Below are 27,345 nucleotides of genomic sequence, written 5' to 3' on the forward strand. Positions count from 1 at the left end.
CTACCTCTGGGTTGCTTGTGTATGTGACAGACAAGCCCCAGGTATGTAAGTCCCTACTACCTGCAGTGAGAACATTCCCGAGGCACCGAGCACAGTCCTACTCACCTGAGCGTGCTTGAAGATGTGCATGATGAAGATGGTAAGGCCCAGGCCGAAGATGTAAGCCGCGAAGCTGGTGTAGAAGTACGTGTGGGTGTTCTTCTTTAAGCTTCAGGAAGGTGTGGGGAGAAAGAGGAGGAGGGTTAGTTACAGGCATGGGAGCAGCGCCACCTCTTCCGCGGGGAGAGCCTCCATGGAGGCCGGCTGGGACGGCTGAGAGTTTGGCACTGGCTGTGTATTCAGGTGCTGCCCCAGCCGTATGTCTTTGGACAAGTCACTTTCCTTCTTTAGGCCTCAGTTTACTCATCTGCAAAACGGGAAAACCACGACCCATCTGCTCAGTGGTTGCGAATATCAAGCGCCATGACCTGTAACAGTGGCTTTAAGACTTCAGCCAACATACAAGTTCCCTAGAAAGCTTGTAAAAAATCCCTCAAAACCAAAAAAACAACAGACTTTCAGGTCCAAATCCCAGGGAATCTGATTAAATAGGTCTAGGGCAAGGACCAGGAATCTGCATTTTTATTTATTAAAAAAAATTTTTTTTAATGTTTTATTTATTTTTGAGACAGAGACAGACCATGAGTGGCAGAGAGAGAAAGAGGAAACAGAATCCAAAGCAGCCTCCAGGCTCTGAGCTGTCAGCACAGAGCCCGATGCGGGGCTCAAATCCACTAACTATGAGATCATGACCTGAGTCGAAGTTGGACACTTAACCAACTGAGCCACCCAGGCACCCCCAGAAATCTGCATTTTTAAAAATTTTTCATATATATATATATATATATATATATATATATACATATACATATATATACATATATATATTTTTTTAGCAGTTGACCATTTAAAAAAAAATTTTTTTTTTTTAATGTTTATTTTTGACAGAGAGAGAGAGAAACAGGGCATGAGTGGGGGAGGGGCAGAGAGAGAGGAAGACACAGAATCTGAAACAGGCTCCAGGCTCTGAGCTGTCAGCTCAGAGCCCGACACGGGGCTCGAACTCACAGACTGCGAGATCATGACCTGAGCCGAAGTCGGACGCTCAACCAACCGAGCCAACCAGGTGCCCCTCATATATTTTTTAAAGTTTATTTTTGAGAGACAGAGGGAAGGAATGCGAGTGGGGGGAGGAGGGGCAGAGAGAGAGGGAGACGTCTGATCCGAAGTGGGCTCCACACTGACAGCAGAGAGCCCCATGTAGGGCTTAAGCCCATGAACCATGAGATCGTGACCTGAGCTGAAGTCAGGCACTCAACCAACTGAACCACCCAGGCGCCCCTACATTAAAAAATATAGATTTATTTTGAGAACGAGAAAGCACATGCAGACGAGTCGGGGAGGGGCAGAGAGAGGAGAGAGAGAATTCCAAGCAGGTACTGTGCTGTCAGCACATAGCCCGGATGCAGGGCTTGAACTCATGAACCACGAGATCATGACCTGAGCTGAAATCAAGAGTCAGATGCTTAACTGGCTGAGCCACCCAGGTGCCCAGGAATGTGCACTTTGAAAAACCACCCAGGAGAATCTCACATGGGGGAGTCATGCTTTGAGAAACACCGATGCAGAAGCTGCAAAGCTGAGTTATTACTTTTCAGTACAGTGGATGTAACAGTTCAGCAACCTGTTCCGTACGCTAAATAGACCCTGACTACCTTGGATAAAGTGCCAGTAGCTTCCTGGAGGCAATTCATCCAAGATCAGCCTCAGAAGGGCTGGATACATTGCCATGACGGGACTTCCCTTTCACATCAGCTCTATGACCTCCGCATGTTCCCAGCACCATCTGTGGAGTGAATGAGTCCTTCCAGTCCTTTTTCTCCTTGTCCTGGCTGCTGCTGAGCCCAGAGCTGCAAGTGCTCTCGAAGCTATGCTGCCGTGGACCCTGGGGTGAAGCTGACCACTTCGGGCATGCCGCCCGGATTCTGGAACCAGCTCTGAAGGGCTAGCTGATCCTGCAAATCCAGGCTAGGAAGGAGATCCCGCCTCTGAGGGTGCTGGCAGCCGAATGTGAATCTGTGTCCCTAGCCAGTGGCCCAGGGACTCTCCTGGGGTTCTCTCTGCATTGCCTCTGAACAGCCAGGGCTACAGCCAGTTGGCACAGATGTGCCTCTACTTACAAACTGGCCAGGTCCCTTCCAAAGGCTGCCTGTAAGCCCATGTTTGTGAGCTCCGAGTGGTACTACACAAATAACCCAGATGTACGTCGGCAGGGTCAAGTTTCATAGGCCAATTCGATTTCAGTGACACTGGTACAGAGTTTCTTGCTATCACTGTCAACACCATTACTCCTTTTGCAACTACTGGGCACGAGGAGATTAAGAAAAGTTCATGAACCACCTCGAAATTCAGCATACATGCTGCCAGCCTTACACAGGGAAGACCGGGCGCCACCTGCTGGTGGGAGGCCCAGGGGCCCAAGTGCTCAGTTAACAGTGCAACCTCTTCTGTTCGAAGTGGGGACTCAAGTTGGCCCCCTTCCCTCTCCCTGTGCTCACTTCCTACAATGGACTGAAAAAATCTGAGTAAAGAGAGGGCGGGAGCAGCTAGAGCAGCTGGGATGCAGTGACCCGACCCTCGGTTGATAATACATGGTGACGGCTGACTGGGCTGCAGCTGGGTTGCCCTGAGGCCCTGTGCTTACTCCCTCCAGATTTTCTTGGTAATACACTACATTCAGAATGCGAAACCTTAGCACAGAAAGGTCAGCTCACTTGGCAAGGACACACAGTGAAAGCACCGTGAGTACCACTAGGACCTTTCGCGTTTAAATCTCTCGGACCGTGATCCTTTTTTCTTTCTGGCCATAGGCTCTCTGAACACTCAGACGTCAAGTGCAGACAAAATCAGAATTGCACTGGCTGCCGTGGAGGTGGAGGGTCTGATCTCCAAGTTACTCTTCTGGGCGTCTAAAAGCCTCTGGGAAGCCCCTGGAGTACCTTGCCCAGAGAAGGCCCCCCACTCATGGAGCTTGAGGGCTAGAACTTCCAGGTAGCTTACCTGATGTCAAAACGCAGCAGCAAGGCAATGAAGATCCCTGTGGGCAGAGAGCCAGGGTTAGACGGTGGCAGGGAAACTGGCACTCAGGAAGGCTCGGGGATGGAGTCCCCTGCCTGGGATGGGGAGGAGCGGGGGGTAGTAAACTAACACGCAACCGGGTCCCCAGCCTCGTGTTCCCAGTCATGCAGCAATCACTGGGGAACAAGGGTGTGGCCAACACTGCCAACTGCCAGCAGAAATCCCGCTTCTCTGCCATCAGGCCACCTAGAACAATGAGAAGGTCCCAGGGGTTTGCTTTGGTCTGGGACCACACTGACGCGGCACCTCAGAGCACCACACTGTGTCACACTGGGTCCATCCACCCGTATGTGTCTTAAGGCCTCCTAATAAGTACCAGGCACTGTAGGCAACAGTAAGCAAGACCACTGCACACACAGAGCTCAGCTGAGGTGGCAGGAGGTAGACAAGCTGATCAAACAGTAACAAAATGCAATGTAAGTTCATACCGTGAAAGGGTGCTTTCTGTGTCATGGGAAGGTCTATCAGGAGATATGCCAGGCTAGGGGGGAGTGGAGGGAAAGAGGAAGGCAGGCTTCTTTGAGGAAGCGACACTTGCCAGGGAGAGGGAACGGCACGTGCAAAGGTCCCGAGGAAAGAGGGGCTGGAGTTGTGGCAGGCGTCAAGGCGCCAGCTGAGACTGCACGCAGCCCAGAGCAGGAGATGCAGGGCCTGGACCAGCCATGCAGGGAGGGCCATGGGGCACAAGGAGGAACTGGGTCTCCATCCTGACTAAGGGAACACGTGGAAGAATTAAATTACAAGCAGGGGAAAAACCTAAACAGATTCTGAAAACAAATCATGTGGCAATTGCTTGCTTGGAGGGAGTAGGAGCAAGAAGACCACCCGGAGGCCCTGGGGGAGCGCAGGAGAGGATTAACTCTGTCTACCCGCTGCACTCCTATTCGCACTTCAAAACCCAGCCCAGACACCCCCAAAAGCCAGAGTCCCCGAGACACAGCAGGCTAGCCCAGACTCTGTATGCTGTTCACATACCAATGTCTGTCCCCCTTACTGGTCTTTGGGCTCAGACAGGGCAAGGGCTGAATCTCGTTTAGTTGAGAGTAGGCTCTCAAGAAACAAAACATTCTGTACTGGTCAGAAGCACCGAATGGCAACATACGACTCTTTTTTATTTTATCATCTTATTTCTTACTTATATTTTTAAAAGATTCTATCCTTAAGCAATCTCTACACCCAATGTGGGGCTCGAACCTACAACCCCGAGATCAAGAGTCACGTGCTCTGCTGACTGAGCCAGCCAGGCGCCCTGACACAGGACTTATTTTAAATCGGGAAATCAATTACTCCTCCCTGAAGACCATGAGGCTGTGTGTGAGAAGGAGTGGGCGGGTGCAACGAGAAGATACATGCTGCCTTTCTGGAAACAAAGCTGGGAACCCAGTGCCCTCCCCCCCGCCCCCCACGGCCGAATTCTACATCTGCTCTCCTACCAATCCAGGGGCCAGAGTTCTGCTAAGAGCTTTCACTCCTAGTAATGCATCTGGTCCTCAAAACAACGGTCTGCAGCAACCCGTTATCCTCTGAAGAGCATCACCGGGGCGCTGTGAGGGTGTCATCAACCTCCACCTACAGAAATTGCTCAAAGACTTAGATACACAGGGACGTGCAGTGACGCCCCGTGCACGCCTCAAGTCCAGAACTATAGCCAACAAGGATACCGGGGAAGTCTGTGTGGGTGCCTGGGGCAGCCGGTGTCCTGCACGGTGGGTTGACTGCTTTCCAGGATTCAGTTTCTTCTGTCTGACGGAACTGCGTCTCCCTGCCTCCCAGCACTGCAAATCATGGAAACTCCTGAGTTCAAGACCATACCCCCACGTGCCCAGGAACGTGAGCAAGTCTCTGAATCTCAGTTAACTCATCTGTAAAATGGAAATACCCTCTAGCTCCCTGGGCTGCTAGGAGCAGCAAAGACACTGTATGAAAAGCATCTGGCACGGTGGTGGGCACGAAACAGGTGCCTGGCGAATGGTAGCTGTGCTCATCATCCTCTTCTCACTGTAACTGCTGGTAGAGGGCAGTTCTGACAGTGAAGCCCTTCTCTGCAGACAGACAACTTGACCTGAGTCCTGGCCCTGGCCCGGGGCCAGCGTGTGAAGGTGTGTTAAGTCCATTTACTTCTGAGCCTCAGTTCCCTTACTGGTAAAAGAGAAAACCGCTGCCTTACCACACACAAAATCCAAGTGTCACGACGGAAGTGCCTGTGCCACCTCCCGTTATTAGAACTGCTGTTACTTCTTCGAGTGAAGAACAGGTTGGCTTTTCATTTGTTCTTTCTTTCAAGCAAGCACCAGGGGTGCTTCTGATCCTTTGAGTCTGAGCCTCTGGACTACAGGAACAAGTGTCCCCTTTGGACACCTGTCACCAGGATGTGCGTATCCCGGGCACAGTCGCTGCAGCTACGCGCAGAGCAGCAGCTCTGAGTCTTCTGACTGGTGGTTCGGGCTGCCGGCACCCCAAGGCAAGGCCGTGGGCCCCCAGAGATGCATGCCCACAGCCACAGGTGCACTGGCGCCCACATGTAGACGGTCCAAAGGTCAGCTCATGTGGATGAGCAGGCGTGTGCCACACGTCCCTCTGCCCAGAGTACAGGAGCCCACGCTCATGGCGCCTGTGTCCACACACCCGGGCACATTCTCCTGGGAGCTGGGGGAGGAGGACCACAGGGGCCTTGGCAGTTCTAGCATATTGGTAATACCTATAAACACTGGCAAGGGAAGCGTACGTGTGTAGGTGTGAGAAGGGTCATGAACTGTGTTTTTCACAGAACATGGTTCGGTCGGCCACAGACACTTTTGCAGCTCTTGAGTAAGGTGTGTTCCATCAGATCAGAAGCTCTGTGGGGACAGTCTCACTCACTGCCGTCCCTCCAGTACCCAGCCCAGGGCCAGGCATGTGACTGGCGCTCTACAATGTGTGCTGAGACCTTGGGCTGAGCCACGGGGTGGGTGTCTGGAATCGCCCGGCCTCACCCTTCCAGGTTCCCGGCGGGCGAGACTGTGTCACAGTGCTCCTGCCCCACCTTTCAGTCCCTCCACCACTCGCACTGCGGCCCCCATCCCATCCCCGTCACCTGGAATGACGATATCTCCAAGTCCCAGCATGGCAAAGTTGTCTGCCTCGAGGCCCTTCTCCAGCAGGTCCTGGGGAAACACCACTGTGGGGGGGGAGGCGGGGATGTAAGGAATTGGCGAAAGCCCAGCTCAGACCACCTCCCAGCCTCCCCACCTCTGTGACACAAAACTTGCACACCTGTGGTCAAGGGGGCAGGGGAAGTAAGAGGATGCTGACAGGTTGAACGGCAAAGCCTCCACCTGGAATCACGGCTGGTTAGAAGAGGAAGAATCTAAGCTAAGACACACCATACCCTTTCGGTGACCTCTGATAGTTATGGAACCCTTTGGTTAAGTGGGATTGACCCTAAAGCCACATGTACAAAAGAGACCAAAGAGCCCATGTGGTGCTGACATCTCAAAGGCTTTCCGTCTCACTACAGCAGAGGTAGAGACAGGTGGTGGGGCCTGGTCCGCAGCAGGGAGCGCCCTGGCTATAGGCTCCTTCTGGATATGCTAAATGGAAAAGGCCACATTCCTACACTCTCTGTACTTAAAGCCCCCCACTTGAAAACCACGCTGACCCACTTGCTTATTTATATAAACACACACTGAGATAAATGCCTCCTTCTGTGTCCAGTTATGGCAAGAGGTGGCTGTCACCGGACTTCACCCACAGCATCTTGCAAGCTATGCAGGAGAGCAATTAGGTGTGGGCTTCAGGGTCAGACTGAGTGGGTCTGAATCCTGGCTCTGCTCGTGACTTTGCACAGGTCACTTGACTGCTCTGTGCCTTAACTTTCTCATCTGTGAAACAGGTATAACAGAACTGACCCCATAGGGCTGTGTGAGGATCAGATGATTTGCACACATTGTTAACCGTCACCCCATGCCTTCTTTTTTTTAATTTAATTTTGGTATGTGTTTATTTATTTTTGAGAGAGAGCGAGCGAGCAGGGGAGGGGCAGAGAGAGGGAGTCACAGAATCTGGAGCAGGCCCCGGGCTCTGAGCTGTTAGCACAGACCCTGCTGTGGGGCCTAGCTCTGGCCAATGATATGTAAGCAGAGGTAAACTGGGGGAGGCTTGTGCCTCCCTAGCGAACACCCAGATGCCCTTCCCCTCCCACTTCTTTCCACATTGAATGCACAGTCACAGTGATTTACAGATCTCCTCATTCAATCTTCCCAATCCTGCTACCATCCACTTCGAAGTGGTGGATGTGGAAACCAGGCCCCAGAGAGGTGAAGTCTCTTGCCTAAGGCCACACAGCCAGCAAGTGTCAGATCTGGGATTCTAGACCAGGCAGCCTGACTTAACCACTGTGCTATCCTTCCTGAGCTCTACGCCTAGCAGTGGAGGGCAATGGGGCTTCTCCCCACGCTGGAACCCAAGTATGATAGTGTCACTTCCCCCTTCAGAGTCTTCCAGTAATTCACTCACCGCCCACTGGGCAGCCCAGGCTTCTTGGCACGATACTCTTGACTTCCCAAACCCGGCCTCTTTTCTGCTGTTCCCCTAAACTCAGCCATGAGAATCCCTCCCCGATTCTCTGCTCCCGGGGCCCTCCACGCATTTCTGTGCCTCTGCCCTTTGCATACTGCCCCCGCCTGCTCGGCAAACATGTGTTCATCCTTCACGAAAGCTTTCCTGGCACCCTGGCTGGCTTCATCTATCACAGCACGTGGGGAATAGCTGCTGTTCCGGCTGGCCCAGCATCTGTTCTCCTGCTGGAGAACTGCCTTGCTTCACATCCTTGGTTCTGGGGGACGGCCAATTCAAATACTCTGCTCCCAGACACTGAGGAGGGCAGTGACCCAGGCCTGTCCATTGTGATACCCCATCTTCCCAGTGGGAGGGCCTGGCTCATGGGCTGGGTTGGGCCCCGTCAGTTTATTCAAGCCCAAGCTGGCAGAAACTCCTTTCCTCGGGGTCTCTGAGCCGGGACCATAGCATCTGGGAGCAGCATTGGCCAGGAGCCTGTCTAGCTCATGGAGGCCAGTCTGCAGCAGTGGTGGGTATGACTGTGAGAAGGACAGTTATTTCTTGCTTCTCCGAGGCTGGCTTCACCCTGGCTGCCAAGTGCTCGTGGCGCTCACTTCTCATTGACGATGCCTTCCCAACAGGACGCTACCCTCTTCCTTGCGATCGGCCTGACTCATCCCATCTTCTTCTTTGGGTCTCGTGATCCCAGGAGGTGACTGAGTGGTTTGAGCCTTAAACGTAAAGCTAATCATACTTTTCCCACCTCCTTGCTGATGACCAGTTTGGATCTGGGCCTGTGGGGGAAAAATCTCTCTCTGATGAGAGAGACACAGAGTTCCCTCTCTGCCCCTGGACATGGGCAGTTAGTGCTAGGAACTGCGGCAGCCAGCTTGGGACCATGGAGTGATGAGCTGAAGGGACAGGGGAACGTGTTGAAGACGGTGGTGTGGACACTGGAGCAAGCCAGCTCTTGGGGCCTCCACCCTGTGAGGGTCATTAACTCACTCCTGAGACGCTCTGCTATGGGCCTGCTATAGCGTGAGATAAAATTTCCGCACTGCTTGGGGCGCCTGGGTGGCTCAGTCGGTCGAGCGTCTGACTTTGGCTCAGGTCATGATCTCACGGTTGACGAGTTCGGGCCCCGTGTCAGGCTCTGTGCTGACAGCTCAGAGCCTGGAGCCTGCTTCGGATTCTGTGTCTCCCTCTCTCTCTGCCCCTCCCCTGCACATGCTCTGTCTCTCTCTGTCTCAAAAATAAATAAATATTAAAAAAAAAATTAAAAAAAAATTTCCGCACTGCTCACTGACGCCTAGGTGCCTACAGCTAGACTTTCTCATATTTATACAATGGGTAGCTACACCAAAGAACAAAACCTGAGCAGTGGGAGAGGTCTGGGACAGATGGTGCCCATAGCCAGGCATCCAGTGAGGCTTCAGGTCTCAGCGTGGAATCTCCTTTCCTGGAGAGTCCTCGCACGCCCCACCACAGGCTCTGTCAGATGCCCCCTCTATGCTGGCTCCCCTCCAGCTCATCCCGTGTCACACTCCACTGGGCCCGAGCGGCCGGACGCCAGGACCTGGGCAGAGGGTGGCTGCGCACGAACACAGCCAGATGAGTCTAAGAGGGGAAAGAAACCAGCCTGAGACACAGGGAAGCCTGGAGGAGGAGGAGGTGCGTGGGGAAGAGCCAAAGGAGAGGTACTGACCAAAACAGGACCACGAGGGGAAGGGCCATGAGGCAGAAGCAGAGGGGATCCCCACAAGGATGTGGTCACTTACGTTTTATTGGTGCCTCAAAGGACTTGGCCACTGTCACCATCACGTTGGTGCCAAATACCTAGGAGGAGAAGACAGGAGTCTGGAGGGAGGTGAGGGCCAGGTGGGAAAGAATGGCTGTCCTAGGGGTTCTGGATGCGATGCTGCCTGAGATCCGCAGGGAGGGGCAGGGAGTGAGGAGGCGCTCCAGAGCAGATGTGAAGCTGAGATTAGGTGGCCACCGATACTGGTCACATGGACACCTCATGGGGCTCCTGGTTCTGGGCAACAAACAGATGATTCGAAGGAGCTGGAAGAGGGCCTCTGATGGCCACAGCCAGGCCTCCTGCTTGCCCAGGGCTCTGCCCCTCCCAAGAGATAAAGTCCTTCAGTACCACTCACTTAAGGTAGAGAGAGGCTGCATGAGGCCAGGGAAAGGGGGCCTAAGTCAGGCTGACCTTGATGCCTCGGCAATGCCTGTCGTGAGTGTGTGTGGCAGGTCCCTCGGCCCAGGGCTGGTGTGTGCCAGGGCGTGCTGCCAACAGCAGCCTCTGTCCTTGGATCAGTGCCCTCACTGGGCCCATTCATCATCATTAACCGCCCCTGCCTGAACTGAGTCTCAGTTCGCTTGCTGGGAAGACATGGGAAAGGAAGTGCCCTGCCAGGGCCACCAGCGGGAAGAGGCGAGAGTGGCTGGAAGGCACCGGGCACACCGTGGGCTCGTAGCCGAGGGGGGTGTCTGTTCTCTCATCGTTTCACAGATGAGGGCAAGCGGACCCAGAGAGGACCCGCTCCGGGGTCTTGCCTTCCACCAGATGACTGCCGCCGGGGCCAGAGAGACAGGGAGGAGGCAGCGGGGGCCCTCTGTGTCCCTGCCCGACTCACCCAGAAGACATCGTAGATGAAGAGTCCGCCCAGCAGGATGCAGCCGGTGCTGACATTGTTCAGGTGTAGGAGCTCCACCCCGTTAAGGGAGAAGGCCAGGCCGAAGAGGTTGTTGGCAATCCAGTGCTGGGGAAAGGGGGGAGTGAGATCAGGTCTCTGCCCCCTCTGCCCCTACGTCCCCTCCCCCGGGCCCTGGCTCCTTACCTTCCTCAGCAGGTACCAGACGCCCACAATGCTGCTCAGGCCCAGGCACACCAGGTCCTTGGCGTCAAACTCATAATTGATGATCTCTGGGCAGAGAGGCCGGGTAAGTCCACTCCCCGGGGCGGGGCTGCCCCTCCCACCTGTCAGCCCCTGGACGGAGGAGGGCATGGCTGTGGGCACCGTCAGAGCCTCCCCAGCACCCCCCCCCTCCCCGATTTCCTAGCGGAGGGACTGGAGGCCCAGAGAGAACTCAGGCCTGGCACAGGGTCAGTGGGAGGTGGTCTGAGGTGCCAGAAGCACAGACACAGCATTTGTAGCTGGGTGACCTTGGGGGAGGCAGTTCCCTCTCTGAGCTTCAGTTTCCTCCTCTGTAACAAGGGGGTTGCAGCACCTCCCCGATAGAGCCGCCATGGGGACCAAGTGAGATGGTCCTTAGAAAGCACTCAGCACAGTGCCTGGCACACAGTGGGTGCTCCATGAATACTAGCTGCCACTGAGCCCCGGTCTTTAGCTAGGTCCGAGTTCATTCAGGAATCTCTCTACTTTGCCACCAAAGGAAACCAAGAAGGTTGCTGGCAGCCCTACCTCACCAGCAAAGGAGGAAGGAGGAGGAGGTAAGAGTGGGAGGCCTGGAGAGAAAGCAGGAGGGAGTCCCTGAGTCTGCTCCCGTGGGGAGCCCTATGGTAGACGTCCCTTTACAGCCAATCTCTGTCACTTTCAAGTTTCCTAGTGAGGAAGCCCAGGGAGGTGGTGGGGCTTGCCCACGATCACGGAGTGCAGCCATTTCTTTCAGATTCTGGAGTGGAGTGGACTGCTGGTTGGCCCCAATTTCTGTTCTCTCCTCTGCGGTAATAGCACCCTGGCGATTTTTAACTGGACATGAGGTCAGTTAGCTCACGGCCACATCTTCTGGCTTGCCCTGTAGCTAAAACGGGCCCATGATACAGCTGCCTCTCCCTCCCTGTGGAGGGACGGTACCTCATCCTGGGCCTAAGGGCCACCCAAGTGTGGCAGAGTACAAGACATGAAACCTGGGACCCCAAAGACTCTGTGGTGTAAGCTTAGCCTTATTTTTTTTTTAATCTTTAAAAAATGTTTATTTATTATTAAGAGACAGAGCATAAGCATGGGAGGGACAGAGAGAGAGGGAGACAGCAGAATCCCAAGCGGGCTCCAGGCTCTGAGCCGTCAGCACAGAGCCCGAGGCGGGGCTCGAACTCACGAAGTGTGAGATCACGACCTGAGCTGAAGTCGGTTGCTCAACCGACTGAGCCACCCAGGCGCCCCTCATAGTTCTCAATTTTTTTTCAAGCCAAAGAACCCCTTTTCCAAGTCTTGGTGGGAGAGTAATCACACTAAAGGTAGGTATGACACAAGGAGCCATGACAGCCAGCTTGACTGAGTGCTCCTGTGAGCCAGGCAGGGTGCTGAGTGCTCCCCTCATCACGTACTCGCAGTCCCAACAACATGCCTATGAGGGAGGTACTAGATAATCATTTTCATTTTACAGATGAAAAAAAAAAAAACACCCAACAAAACACCCAAGGCTCGGAGAGGTAAAGGCGTTCACCCAGAGTCCTATGCGTAGGTAGCAGCAGAGTGGGGACGGGAGCCCAGGCGGTGTAATTCGAGAGCCCACCTTTTCCATCACTCGCTCTGTTGGAGAGCCCCGAATTTGGAGACAAAGGGGAACGGAGGTGGGAGATCCCCAAGGCAAGGGAAAGCGGGCAGCACTGACCTTCCTTGTTCTCCCCAGAGCCCTGTGTGAAGAGCAGCTGGTACTGTCGATTCGGGAAGTTGGCTGGAAAAAACTTATTCATGAAGGGGCTGGAAGGAAAGACAAAGCAGGTTGGCAAACTGGGCCCCCACGGGCAGTCACAGCCCCAACACCACCCCAGAGGCACCCATTTACAGCTCTTGCCCTCTGGCACCCTCACGGCTGCCCCGGTGGGGAAGAGTCATTGTCCCTATTTTACAGATGGAAACAGAGACCCTCAGAGAGTTAGTGACCGCCCGGGGTCAACAGCTGAGGGTCTCTGAGCTGAGCCGCGAACCTAGGCCTCTGGACTCCTAGTGCTTCCACACTGCCTCTTGGTTATCGTCCAAGAGGCACGAAGCAGGGGCAGACTTCCATGTAAAATGCACTTTTAGGACAGCAAGAGAGGCCAAAGCCTGGTCCGCTTACTGTCTCTGTGAGAGTCCTTTGTCAAGAATGCCTATTCTTGGACTCCCTTCCAGACCTATCAAGTCAGATGACCTGATGGTTACTGCCTACCTCTGACTCCATGACTTGTCAGGCCTGGATTTTTATAAACTCAGCTGGACTCAATTAGCTGGATGAATCACAGCCCCAAGGTGGGGGGTGGGGGGTGGGGGGAAGCACCTCACATTCACTTCTTCCATGAGGCCTCTGTTGCTCAGGATGGGCTTAGCTTCATCTCTGGAAAAACTGTCTCTGATTATCCAGTGTACTCTATGCCTTGGCCAGGCAGGCAACGGAAATTCTTTTCTGGATCACCTTCAGAAAAAGATGAGCAGATAAGGACCTCTTGGCCCAGCCTGGCCCTGGGGGTAGCCCAGCCCGGAAGACTATTCTGTCATGTACCAGGCTGTGTGGCCTTGGGCGACTCACTTCAGTGGCTCATCTCCTCAGCTGTATGTCAGGGTAATAATACCAGTGTCTGAAAGGGTTGCTGTAAAGCTAGAGAGAAGGCAGGGAAGAGGCTTTAGTCCAGCTCTGGACCCACAGCAGGGAGGTAAGAACTGTGAGTGTCCATCAGCGTTGGCACTTGTCCGGAGCATGAGCTCAAAAGCATTTGGCAACACCGGATCAGACTGACAATGGCAGATGAGGTGGGCAAATCCAGGATGGTGCTCCCGACTGGTAGGTAAATGGAGGCAGGCCAAGAGGTACCCAGGGCACAGCAGTAAAGGCAGGGAAAGAGAGCTCCCTTTCTAAGACCCTGGAGGTTAGAGAAAGAAGATGTGGAGTTAAGAACTATTTTAGGGCCTCAGTTTCCCCACTCATCACACAGCCAACGCCTGTCTGCAGGGCTGTGCCATGAACGAGAAGGCTTTGTGAACGGAAGTGTAGTGGGCACAAGGATGGAACCGGGAGCAGGCTTCCACAGGAGGGCTCTGAAGAGGTGGGGGGCAGAGGCTGGGACAGGTAAGGCTGGAAACTACTTTCAGCTCTGTTTGCCGAATCATTTTTGGGAGACGCTGGGCCAGAGCTTGAAGCAGAGGCCAAGAAAAGGCTGAGAAGCTAAGCCCTTCACCGCAGCTCGGTCTCTTCCTGAGGAGCTTGATGCTGAACTTGGGAACCAGCAGGGTACAGTGGCTGAGAACACAGACTCTGGGAACCAGACTTCCTGGCTTCAAATCCTGACCCGGCCACTGATCAATTGCGTGACCTTGGGAAAGCTACTTAACTGTTCTGTACAACGGTCTCTTCATCTGGATCATTTGGAACACTACGATAATATCTTTCTCTTAGTTATTAAGGGTATTAAATGAATGCTCGACACCCTGTAAGCTCGACTGCAGCTTCGACTTAAAGTAGGAAGTCTCTAGACTGACGACTTGGTTATCCCTAGAAAAGAAGGGCTGCTGGAGGACATGGCACGGGAGTCAAGCAACCTGGCTGGTGAGGCTGAACCTGAGAGTAGGGGTCCTGTCTCATCACCTTCACCCCCACCCACCACAGGCCTGGTGCCTGGGAGGCAGGTGGTAAGCAAACGCTTGCTGAATGCCTCTGAATGCAGACTTTGTAGCAGACAGATTCTTTCTGGCCCTTGATGGTTCACATCAAACCTAAATAAAGGTCACCGCTTCCTGCTGGGAAACCACATCCTGGTGCCCTTCTCCCCTGGGAGTGGAAAGCAAGGGGCAGTGAAACTGGCCTTTTCCTCCCGGGGTGGCAGATTTTTGCCTTGTGGGCCCTTTTCCCTCTAAAGGTCAGCTGGAGGGGGTGTGAGCGCAGATATGATAAAAATAAGCTGAGGTTCCCTTGGCAGGAAGGGTGCTGGCAGGGGCTCGAGTTTCGGTGGCTGTACGAGGTGAAGGCAGGTGGCCGGCCAGGCGATGGCAGCGGGGGTGGAAGGATCCATGAGAATCTCCTCCCGGGGCTGACCTGGCTCGGGGCGGGCTCTTCCAGCCCTTCAGCAGGTCTGTTCCCCACCCCAGTCCTCTGGGGACCGCAGGACTGCTACAAGGGGACAGCCAGTCACCCCCTCCAAGCTCTGCTTCCCCTTTACTCTCACCAAATTGGAAAGAACATGGGCTGCAAAGTCGGACAGACCTGGGCTCAAAACCCCGTCTGCTCCCACCAGCTGTGAATCCCAGTGGTCACACAACCCCTTGGAGCCACACCCTCCCTGAATCCCACCTTCAGACCCTCTGGTTTGGATCCCGACAGAGGTCTGACTCCAAGTCTGGATATAAACAGCTCATGGAAATGCTAACAACACTGTAGACTTTCTTCGATAAAGTATTTGAGGAAACTCAATTTGACTGAAGAAGAAAAATAAATTTAATTTTTGGCTCAGCTTTCTAAACAACGTGATTAAATTATGCCCTCCACCCTTTTTGCTAAAATTATTTGCATCTGATCAGTTCTTTTCCCTGTAAATTTTCCAAAGCCATTTCTTTCATGCCACTGTTTTTGGTCCATATGCAATTTTTCAGAGGACAGCCCTGACCCTGTGCGGTGAACACCTTGCCTGTCCCTGGTCATCTGTTAGCCTTAGGACGTCGGATTTTCCCATGTGTCAAATACTGTGCCCTCAACTTTATCAAGAAAATGACTCCTCCGTGAAGTATCAGTCACTGATGTAGTTTTTACTACACGCACTTCCATTTGCTGTTGGTTCTATTCCCGTCAGTAATTTCTAACAGTCAAAATCACGAATTAGTTAAAAGACAGACAAACAAAATATACTGGGTTCTCTCACTCTGAGGTGGGGGTTGGGCCACCAAGAGGCCTGGGAATCTCAAGCCTCTCAGATGCAGGGGTGGGATGGGTGAAAGGGGGGGAGGGCGATCCTAATCATCATGGGGAAGGAGGGGCCCCAGTGCCTGGAAGTGACTGCCCCCACCCCACCCCAGATCCATCAGATAGAAAGGTCTGCCCTTTGAGACCGGGTCTGCCTCTATCTTGCTGCTAGGTCCAAGTTACCTAGGTAGGTTCTCTGAGCCTTAATTTTAAGGACGGGGCTGGACTAAAGTTCTCATAAGATGGCCAGAACAAGATTTTGTGGGTAAAGGGTAGGTATAGTTGAAGACAACAATGAACTCAGTCAAAAGACCAGAGTTCAAGTATGCGACCCTGGGCCAGAAGCACAACTCACAGTGTGCCCAGCACCGAGCTCCAGGCAGGTGATAGATGTGGCTCGCTTGCTCCTTCCCACGCCCCAATGAGGAGGTGATGTAGTGCCTCTGTCTTATAGGTGAAGAAACTGATGCTCAGATGGCTTGAGAAACTTACACAAATCATGCAGCCGGCAGAGCCGGCCTTGGTCCCAGGACCAACTGTCTCTTGAACCCACGCTCCTGATTACCAACCACACTGTCCTGCCAGTGTGCCCAGAGGAGCAAAGCCAAACTCAAATGGCTTCCAATGCCTTTGGTGAGCAGGCCCTGCGCTTCCTCTCTAGCTTTCTCTCTGACTACTGTGGAAAGATCCTGACTGTGCCTTCACTGCATACAGACCTTCCAGCTCCTGGCTTCCCCCTCTCCTTCACACCTCTTCCAGGTTTCCTACCCTTCAAAGTTGACAACAAATTGAGTTCCTTCCTTCTGGGAACTTCCTGGTCTGCTGGCCACCTCATGGTCAGTGGTTCTCAACCTGAGGCTGTACCACCCCAAGGGATCAGGTGAAAACAGCTGGGGATGCTTTTGTAGTCACAAGCTAGGGGATGGGCGGGGGACACAACTCCCATTCGGTAAGCAGGGCTAGGGATGCCAAATGTTTACAACAAACGGAGAACTGGCCTGTCCACAACGTTAACAGCAGCACCCCCTGAGGGCCTCTGGCCTAGGTCCTTCATCCCCACAGAACGGACATAAGCACGTGGCAGTCTTAGCAGGCTGGCAGTGAGAAGATGGGCTTCTGGGGTCACCCAGACCTGGATTTGAATCTTGGCTCTGCTGCTTATCCAATGTGTGATCCTAGCCAATTCCTTAATCTCTTTGAGCTTCAGTTTCTGAAGATAACATGGGATTAAAAGCAACAGCTAACCTCATAAAGTGACCTGGCAGATGAGCACAGGTAATAATGGCAACGACAGTTAAGTCACCGGACACATCAGGTGCCAGATGCTACGCGAAAAGCTTTCCACATGACCCACGAGGAAGGTTCCGTTATTTTCCTCCACGTTCAGGTGAGGAAATTGAGGCCAGAGAGATTAAATACCTGGCCCAAAGCCACAGGGCTATTAAGTAGCAGAGTCTGGATTCAAATTCAGGTAATCAAATTCCAGAGCCTGCACTCTTCTCACTATACTGCCTCTCTCTCATTATGAAATAAGATCACGTGGGAGAAGCCGGGCTCAGTGCTTGGTGCACAACAGCCTACAACACCTGGCAGGTGGCACTGGTATTCCCCACCTCAGCACCGTGACGACTGACATCACGTTACTGCTCACAAATTAACTTTCCCAACAACCGTGCTGGTGGGAAACACCCACTGGATACTCTTATGACTCCTTGTAAGGAAACGGTGCCCCCAGAGGTTAAGGTTCTTGTTCTAGGTCATCCACGGTGTAACACAGGGGAAAGGTGCCCTTGGGTTTTACAGCCAGGATTCAAACCTGGCTCTGAATGACGCCAAAGGTCATGTTCTCATCCAAGACCCTGTACTGGTTCCTGAGAAAGCTGCTTCAAATGTTGCAGAGATGCCTTCTGACCTGATGGTGTGGGACAGGGCCAGGATCCCCAGCACGAAGAAATACATGGACAGCAAGAGGTTGATGTACTCCTGGGAAAATATCTGAGGCAGAAATAAAAAAAGAAACAGGAAGTCAGGGTTGCCAGTGGCTAGGAGGAAACCAGAGTCCCCGCTTCTCTTCTCCAGGCTGGTCTCACCCGCTGGAGTTAGGGAACGGTGTCAGGAAGAATCTCAGGGAGTGCTAGGGGCCTTCTAGCTCCTGTGGCTATAGAGAAGAAGGGAGGAACCTCAGGTCCCCAGATGCACTCGCAAAGGAGTCTGTACTTTCGGGCTTGGTGGCCCCGCTATCGGGGGACAGGCAATAGATTTGTGCTCAGCGTCCTCGGGTGGGAATCACGGGGGAGGACAGTCTGGAGTGCAGAGTCCCAAGGCAGTCATCTGAACCTCAGAATGACCTCTTCCAAGTTTCCTTCTCCTTGCCCAAATATCTAGGGAGCCCCCTACGGCGGCCACCAACGCCCCAAGCACACTAGTTACAAGTCACTCGTGCCTTGCTTCATCCTCTACGTTATGTGCTTCTGGATGACTCCTCCCATGGTGATGGCTGGAAGTTATGACAGCAGGCCCTGACTTCGGCTTCTCGGCCTTACTGTCAAGCTCTCTTTCACCGTGTTCTGAAGCCAGCTGTCACTGTTGTGAATTCAGGAGTCTGGGAAGCCTCTGCCATCTCACTCCATGTTCTCCGCACCCTCTGCTGAGTTTGTTTTTAGGAGGGTTTGTAGCCGTGGTATGGGGCACCAGGCACTCGCAAGGAGGCTGTTACGGAATCTGTCTAAACGCCTGTCTCCCCTCGCTGCTCCCCTACTTCAAGCCTCGCTTTCATAAGCTCGAGACTCATACGCTCCCTCCGGCCCTCACCACCCCCGACGGTCACTGCGGACCTTCTCAGCTGCGGCTCAGACCACACTGTTCTCCTTCTACTTGCTGTGGCCACAGTGGCCCTTCTGCGGGGCCTTGTCGGCGCCACAGCCCCGGCACAGTTAGCCAGCCTGTGCACACGCTCTTCTCTCCTCGCCTAGGCCACTCTTCCCTCTTTAGCTCTCAGCTCGGAGCAGCTCTCCTGGGTACAACCACCCCTCATCAATTCAGCTCACATTTACTGATTGCCTACTATGCACACGGCATCGTGAGAGCCCCTGGGGATACAGCAAGGAATGAGGCCTACAAGTCCCTGCCCTCGTGGAGTTCATGAGCCAAAGAATCCCAAAAGAAACAAATATGCACTATATTTTATCAGGGGGTAATGCTGCTCAGAAAAGCAGGGCCGGGCAAGGAGACAGAGAAGAGGGGAGAGCTGCTCCTGTAGACAAGTGGCCAGGGAAAGCCTCCCAATGGGAAGATATTTCTGTTGTTCAGGAGTAGAACCTTAACGAAACAAGAGAGCTGCTGTGAGGATACTGGAGGGCCGGGGGGCGGGCAGGGGAAGCATTTGGGGCAGAGGTGAGGGTGAGCGCAAAGGTCCTGAGGTGGGTACGTTGCTTATGTGTGTGGGGAACAGTGAGGGCCTGTGAGCTTGGAGCCGAAGGAGTAATGGGATGGTGTATCAGGAGATGAAGCTGGGAAGGTAAGAGGGAGAGAAACCCTGCAGTGCCACGAGAAAAACTGGATTCTTCTGGGTGAGGCAGGCTGGTATTGGAGGCTGAGGGCAGGGCTATGGCTTGATCTGACGGCGTGAGAGGATCCCATGCTGCTGTGTGGAAGACGGACTCCACAGGGCAAAGGTGGAAGCAGACAGCCTGGTGAGGAGGGCACTGCATAGTCTGGCGGATGGAGGATGGTGCCCTCAGCTGGGGGACGGAGGGAAGGGATGAGCAGCAGTCAGATTCCAGATCTGTTCTGGACCGGCAGAAGCGGAGGTGCTGCTGTCTGAGATGGGGGGTGCAGGGGTGGGGTGGGGGCAGGAGCAGGTTCCTGCTAGCTAGGCTGGCTCTTCCGTGCTTCCCTGGTGCCACAGACCTTGCCCCTGCGATGCTTCCCGGGACCGTCACTTCACATTTATCGATGTGATTTGACTGGTGTCCACCTCCACCAATTAATAAGAAGCTCCTCGAGGGCAGGGATGGGTCAGCTGTTTTTCTCACTCTGGGCCTTGTACATAGCAGGCACTCAATAAATGTTTGAAGAATGACTAGATAAGCAAAGCAGTGGCCTATAATGTGACTAGGAAAAGAAAAGGCCCCATGGACATATTCCATGGCATGTGGGCTGTGTTTTAGAAGATGCGGCATAACCTCTCGGCAGCGTTCCTTTCACGTGGGCCCTTGGCGAAACCTCTCTGGCTGCAACTCTGAGCTACCCAGTGGGCTTGACTGTGCGGCCTGTGAATGGTGCACCAGGTCTGGCTTTCTTTGTGCTTTAGCTGTTAGAAACTCAGAGCCACACGGGTTTCAGAGTCACTCTGACAAGAGTACAAGTCTTTCAAGTTTAGAGCCTGGGGTCAGGGTGTGGTCCTTACCCAAGGCTTTGTTTTCTCCTGTTTTAATTTTCTCCTTCACCCCAATTTCTTCCTTTACTTTTTTTCCTTACACTGTTGGGTATAATTTTTATAAGCTGCCTCGAATAATCAGTTTTGAATGAGGTGAGGAGAAGATAAATTTTAGGATATTGAAAAACATTACAAATTCTCTCTGTCCCACCCGGCGGGAGAGGAGGAAAGGGGCTGAGGGCTACCACCGTTTGGCAAACCACTCCACAAGCTGCCAGCCCAGAGTTTGGTGAGAATCCGCTGGCTGTGTTGTCCAGCTGCCTCTCAGAAATCTCAGTATGGGCCCTCTAGAGACCTGGGCAAGAGGTATGCTGTGTCCTCTGCCACAAGGCAGGCTGGGGCTTACCTACCTGGAGAGGGGGACAGGCTGAGCATCCAGTGCTTTAAAGGAAAATGCCCATGCCTTCACTTGCCAGAAATTTCTCTCAGAGGGAACCTGGCCGAAGGAAAGAATCCTAAGTAGTAAAAACGTTAGAAGGTCTTGAGGCAAGGGCCTGGGTATATATCCCTGGCACTCAGCACGGCAGAGACTTGAGAATTATCTGCCAAAAGCCAAGTTGGGGGCAATGGGCTGGATGTAGAGACAGCCACAGAGCGCTCTCAAAACTATAGGGGCTGGGGCGCCTGAGTGGTTCAGTCGGTTAGGCGTCCGACTTCGGCTCAGGTCATGATCTCACGGTTTGTGAGTTCGAGCCCCGTGTCAGGCTCTGGGCTGACAGCTCAGAGCCTGGAGCCTGCTTCGGGTTCTGTGTCTCCCTCTGTCTGCCCCTCCGCTGACTGCACTCTGTCTCTTGCATTGTCTCAAAAATAAAATAAAATAAGAACATTAAAAAAAAAAAAAAAAAAAAAAAGAAGTATAGCGGGGAGAGAAAGCATACAGGGAGATGTACCACACAGTTCTATTTAGGGAAGCTAGACTCTCGGCACACACAGATATACTAACACCGTACATTTTATAAGGAGACACACATCTGAGGACATAAAGCAAACGCATCAGAGCGGGTGCTGCTCGTGGAGAGGGAGATGACGTGGGAAATGGAGGTGGGCACTAGGGGTGAAGGGGAGCCTGGCACAGACGCATGATCGTGGGCTGTGAACCAAAGCAGAGAATAAATTCAACTCTTCACCCGAGGTCCAGGAAAAAAAAACCATCAGTCAATACCTAACGTTATTTGATGCACTCTTATTTTTAAGAGTAAAAACTGGGATGGCCTCTTCTGTTTAAAGTGAGGGGGATGTTGGAGGTGAGCTGTGGGGAATCTGCTTGTGGGGGTATCCCGAAACCGTTAAGAAGTGCAGCTCTGATCCAACAACGAGGGAGCGATGGAACAGCAAACCGGTGTTAAAAATTATGTTTCTGACTCACTCACAGACTGGGAAAGAATTCGGATACTGCTCCATGCACGTGAAAGTACAGGGGAGTCAGCATACTCCTAACTGTTAGAGGCAATGTAAATGAGTGCAGTCTTTTCGGAGGGATCTGGCACTATCTATTCAAATGACAAGTGGAGGTGGTATGTGACCTGCTTCTCCCGCTGCAGATACACTTGAGAATACGGGCCGGGCCAAAATACTGTGCGTGATGTTCACACGGCCCTGCGGTGATAGCCCAGCATTAGATATCCCTCAGGGCCACCTCCGTAAAATACAACCACAAGCAGCTGCTAAAAAGAATGAGGTAGATGTGACTTTTGCCGATACAAAAATATCTCCGTGGTAAGAACCCTTTATCTGACACAGATCTATGCTTTTAAATTTTCACATAAACGTAGATCTACGCGTATGACTCACAAGACGCTATGCTAGGGAGAAGCTTATGGCTCACTGACACCTTCCCTTAGACTGAAAACAGTGTTTTAACCATCTACGTGTATTTTTAAAATGTAAATTAGGGGCGCCTGGGTGGCTCAGTCGGTTAAGCGCCTGACTTCAGCTCAGGTCATGATCTCGCAGTCTGTGAGTTCGAGCCCCGCGTCGGGCTCTGGGCTGACAGCTCAGAGCCTGGAGCCTGCTTTGGGTTCTGTGTCTCCCTCTTTCTCTGCCCCTCCCGCACTGTTCTCTCGCTCTCAAGAATAAAAAAACATTTAAAAATGAAAACATGTCTTAAATGTAAATTAAAAGTCCTTCTTGAGGAACTTTCAGTGACCAGGACAAAAGCACTTGTGACGCAGCACTACCGCAAAACCAAAAGACACACCGCTTCGGTTACAAGAGGATGATTAATTACGTTAAAAGCGTGCGTGTTAAAAGCCTGGAAGGAGACCTGCCCAAATGTTAACAGCGATCGTCACCTCTGCGTATTCTTCCCTCTCTTGATATCTTCCCCTCCCTTTAAGTTTTCCGCAGATACCACTGCTTTCACAGTCGGGAGATATTACGTGCTGCGTTAAAAAAAACACGGAAGCGTAAGAAGAGTTTGAGGTCACGTGAGCGAATGCCCATGACGTCATTAGTGGGGAGGGAAAGCAGCAGCTACGCAAGTGAGTACGCCGGCCGCGCGGCCACAGCGACGGACAACCACGCACCGGGAAGACAGAACAAGGACACACCTCCAAAGGGAATCTGTGATTGTCTCTGGTGGTGGGGTTTTGGATGACTGCTGTTTTCCCCTTTTTACTTTTCTGTGTTTTCCAGGTTTTCAACACTGAGCCTGTGTAACTTTTATTGGGAAAATAAACCTCGGTAAATTAAAAAAAAAAAAAGAAAGAAAGAAAAAAAAAAGAAGAAGGCAATTAGTAGGGCAGAGGCGTGGCGGAGACACAAGCTACACACCCCGTCCCAGCATGAACACGACAGTGCAACCAAAACAGCATTGTGAAAACAAAACACAAGAGCTACGTGGAGAAGAGAAATAAAGACCATGGGAATGAGTTCCAAACACTGTCAGTGGTTATCTCTACGGAGTCGGTCTAGGGGTGAATGATTAATGGTTTTCCCCCTGCTCTGTATTTTCTACAAATGAACATGCATGTCCCCTGTGATGGGAAAAACAAAACAAAACAAAATAAAGTTATTGAAACCAAATGACACACAGGTGGCAAAGGACTTACTTTGAAAAAGAGATAGAGCCCCAAAAGCGTGCAGCTGGCGATGATGGGGAACCGGGCGGCGTCCCGGCTGGTGATAGTCTCAGGCATGTCCGAGGCGTTCTGGAGCAGACAAGAAAGGTGGCTGTGAGCAGGGGTTGTGGTTCGGGCCTCCAAAGGCCACAGCTCATTCACCTCCTTCCCCTCCACGTCTTCTGGACCCAAGACTTGTCCGTGTGACAAAGACGGTCTGGAGCAAGATGGTCTACCCTGCCGTTTTGCCATTGGGGAGATCTGGACCCCGACAGGGACAGTCCAGGGAGGACACGGGGCACATGTGGCCCATCTAGGGAAAAGGGTGACAACGAGAGCAGTTCCAGTATATGATAACCGAGAGAAAAAACCCTGGAAACTGGTAACACGAGAGTAGTCCTAGACCTCGTGAGAACTATTCCCAATTTCCTTCTGGAGGGATGAATTTTTTATCCAATAGGTACGAGTAGAAACAAATCAACAACAGCCGCGGACACCGTATGTGGGAAGACACCAACTGTAAGAAGCAAATCTGGACAATACTTAAACTTAAGGAATCTGACTGGGAAAAGTGAATCTGGTAAGAGTAAAAGCCACAATTAAATCTACAATGGCAGATGCCATAGTTGGCGACAGTGCGATTTGGGTGAAGAGATGACAGAGGATAAATATTTACATGAAAAAAAACCTGAATGTAGTCAAAATAATGTCAGTACTTTAAAAATGGAAAAAAATGAAAGTAGGGCAACAGTGCAGCACAGGGATTGTATCAGCTTCATAGAATTCCTGCCAGAAAACGTTCTAATGAAAATCCATCAATGGTAGTAGAATTCTGGTTTAAATTTATAGTAAAAAGACACAGAGTCAACAGCTTTCAAGATCATCATGCTCTCCATGCCCTCTCTGCTAGGCAGGATCCTCAGTCCTCAAGGACCTGGCCAATGTCCCTGCCACCAACCTTTCCCAGATTTCCCACCACGCTAAGCCTACTCCCCCCAAGGCAATTCCTATTATATGTGTAATTCTATTTATAACCTAGCTACCTGAAGTCCTAGCAATGCCAGATGAGACTTCTGCCCATGTCGAAGCGAAGTTCTCTCGTCACAATGCCCGAGAGTCCACCATCACCACATCTGTCCTATGAGTAAGGTACCAGCACGCCTGGGACAAGGGATCATGTTCAGCCGTAGAGTCTCATTAATTTTTTGGCTCACAGCTGCCTCTTAAAAACCAACAGCACAAAACATGCTCAAGGGGAAGTTGCCCAGAGAGGGAAGATTTTGGCTTAGGCAGGCCTTCTGCTCAAGGATGGAAGGAAAGTTGCAGGAGGGGAAGGTGAGGGGGGCAGAGAGCAGCAAGCCCGTTAAATGGTTATGAGATGGAGATGGGGGGGGTGGGGGAACGGGGATGCACATACACTGTAGGTTTCAGTATATATACACTGGTCCAGCCTTTTGAGGAGGACGACTTAGCAGTTGCATCAAACTGTAATTTGCACATGTCCAAGGACAGAGAAGGTTCACAGAGCAGGAACCACCTAAAGCTTTTAATCGCAGGTATACATGTTCACCCTCACTTTTTTAATAAGAGAAACTTGACATGAAGTACAGAGATTCCATTTTTCATCTATCAGAATGGCAAAGGTCCCCATGCTGACTAACAGGTGGAGCTGGTAAGGCTGTGGGGAAACAGAGCCTGACCCACAGTGCCTTCAGGAGGGTAAATCGGTCTTCCTGCAGAGAGCATGTTGGCAATATTTGTCAACACCATAAATGCGGATGCCTGGGTAGCTCAGTTGCTTGGTGGTCCAACTGTGGCTTAGGTCATGATCTCACAGTTCGTGAGTTCGAGTCCCGCATCAGACTCTACACTGGCAGTGCTGAGCCTGCTTGGGATTCTCTCTCTCTCTCTCTCTCTCTCAAAATAAATAAATAAACTTAAAAAAAAAAAAACAACAAATGCACATACCTTTGACCAAGCAATTCCACTGCTGGGAATTTTTCCTACAGATAAGTCACACACCTGCAAATGACGCATGTAAAGCATGGCCAAGGTATGCAGTGCTCTATTAATAGCTTGCTGGGTGACTGTGGCAAGTCCTTGTTCTCTGAGCCTCAGCTTACCCATCTGTCAAACAGGAGCACAATCTCTAGGTTTATTTACCTCTAAAAGGGCCAAAAGACTTCAACGAAACGAGATGGGATGTGAAATAGCAAACTGTAAAGTACCATGACTGCATGAGGAGCCATGATGGTCAGGGAGAGGTGAGTGGGAGGCACTTCACCAAACCCCAACACGCATGACTGAGGTGGGCTAGGCACTGGGCTGGGAGGGAGACCCTTGTCTCCGGAGCCCCCGGGGGCAGCTCTGCTGGGAGGTGGGGAGTGGGGCAGATGAGTGGTACTGACAGAGAGAGGCAGGGCTCTCTCCCTCCTTCTCCCCTGGCCCTAGGTTTCTGCTTTGGGCAGCAGTGTGCTAGGGGGGGCTTGGGAAAATTCCTCCACAAATCCAGAGCATGTCCCCTGTAGCAGGAGCTTAGGCACAAACATAAATTAGACAGCTGCTGATCTCAGAGAGTTCACAGGCAGGCGGGCCAAGACCCTGCTGTGTAAACAGAGTATCACAATACAATGTGACACGTGACAAAGTAAGATGTATACCGGTGTGATACCCAGCACGAGAGTGCCACATGGTTGAGAGAAGGTTCTGACGTCAGAAAGCCCAGCCCGACTTCCAGTTCTGCCTCTTCTCAGCTGTGAGACCCAGGAATGTCATTTTCTCTCTCAAAGCCTCGATTTGCTCATCCTGTGTGAGCTTCAGGATTCTATGACTTTTGCACTGGAAATACTTAGTGTTGTGCCTTGAGCTATCACACAAGCTGTCTAGACTCTCTGTAAGATGATGGTGGTGGTGGCGGTGGTGGTGGTGTAGAAGGGAATCACATGAAAGCAGGGCAAGGCCCTGAAGGTCAAGCGCAGGGTCTGGTATGGGGCAGGAGCGAGATAAATGCTGAATTGAAGAATCCGCTCTGTGTACAAGGTAGGGAACAAGGCAGAGGGAGCTGCAGGTGCAGAACACATGGGACTCTGGCCTCACCTACAAACCGGTGTTATGGCTCATTTCCACATATTCCTTTTAATTCGGCCCAGTGACCTGGGTGGGGAGAGGCTTAAAATTACTTGATAACAAGCCAAGGTGGGACACATGCTCCACTATACAGAGGAACCTGGTCTCCTTGGTGGGTGACTGTGTAAATACCCATGCTGCAATGCTGGGTCTGAATGGGAGACTGGAAATGTGACAACAACAACAGTAATAAGCATAACATTTACAGACAGCTTTCTAGCTGCCAAGCACTGTTCTAGGTGCTTTACGTGATTTCATCTTCGCAAAAACTCTATGAGGCAGGTGTTTTTAAGAGCTCCACTTTACAGATGAGGAAACAGGGGCTCAAGGAGGTGAAGCAACTTGCTTAAGGTCACACGGCTGGTGAGTGGTAGAGCTAGGATTCAAACTGAGGCAGTCTGGTTCTAGTGTGCCAACTCTTAGCTCCTACTTCCTAGATGACCTCTACCTTCCCTACCTGGAAATTCCTGCTGGAAAGCGGTGACAGGATGCTCAGGGGGCCTGTGGCAATAAAACAGTTGACCTTCACCATTACAAAAATACAAAAGGTTATGAGGATTCTCCATCAGTTCAATGTGGATTTTTAAGCCAGACGCTCTTGTGCAAACACAATAGCTCCCGAAACGCAAAACGTAATTAGAGAATATGTGTGTGTGTGTGTCGGGGGGGGAAGCTGACACAAATAGGAGAAATAAATTTAGCTTCCAGTGACATTCTGGACGTTCAGTTAGCAGGGCAGAAGCAAAAGTAGTGAGGGAAGACAGATGCCCAACCTCAAGTCATTGGCTCGGCCTGAGCTCTGGGAGTACTGCTTCCAGGCCATGCCCTAGAAATGATCTGGGATTTGTGGACCATTGTGTTCCTCTGACACCCCAGCTGGAGACCCCAGGGTCTCTTCTCCTTTCCACTACACTCACTCATTCACGTCACCACAACTCTGCTTCATAGGCGTTTCTAGCACTACCCACTCCAATCCTGTGCCCCACTTGAGTCTTTACCATGACCACCTCACCAGCCTCCTTCCTCTCCTCTCTCCCGCCCATCACTGACCCTGCCAGGAGCACTTTCTGAAGCCTAGGCTTGACTGTATCATATACGTACCTGGCTCAGAAAGCCCTGGAGACTGGACTATCACACAGCCATCACCCAGGAATTGAGGTCACTGCCGGTGGG

The 27,345-nt window shown here is 52.1% G+C and overlaps 1 protein-coding gene across 3 annotated transcripts in view; it reads right to left on the minus strand.

The window, feature by feature from the left end:
- Positions 1-27,345, minus strand: part of HM13 (histocompatibility minor 13) — a 39,146-nt gene that overhangs the window by 7,451 nt on the left and 4,350 nt on the right. For all 3 annotated transcript variants that reach the window (XR_006200501.1, XM_042931333.1, XM_042931334.1), the window contains exons 2-10: positions 23,038-23,136; positions 17,462-17,544; positions 12,295-12,383; positions 10,557-10,642; positions 10,353-10,478; positions 9,492-9,549; positions 6,251-6,334; positions 3,100-3,136; positions 106-208 (exon numbers count right to left, since the gene is read on the minus strand). Coding sequence is in view for 2 of the 3 variants with exons in the window: in XM_042931333.1 (XP_042787267.1) it covers positions 106-208; positions 3,100-3,136; positions 6,251-6,334; positions 9,492-9,549; positions 10,353-10,478; positions 10,557-10,642; positions 12,295-12,383; positions 17,462-17,544; positions 23,038-23,136 (765 nt within the window). In the remaining variant the exon portion in view is untranslated. The remainder of the gene's footprint in view (positions 1-105; positions 209-3,099; positions 3,137-6,250; positions 6,335-9,491; positions 9,550-10,352; positions 10,479-10,556; positions 10,643-12,294; positions 12,384-17,461; positions 17,545-23,037; positions 23,137-27,345) is intronic.

Source organism: Panthera leo, chromosome A3, assembly GCF_018350215.1.
Source record: "Panthera leo isolate Ple1 chromosome A3, P.leo_Ple1_pat1.1, whole genome shotgun sequence".
Taxonomy (NCBI): Eukaryota; Metazoa; Chordata; class Mammalia; order Carnivora; family Felidae; genus Panthera; species Panthera leo.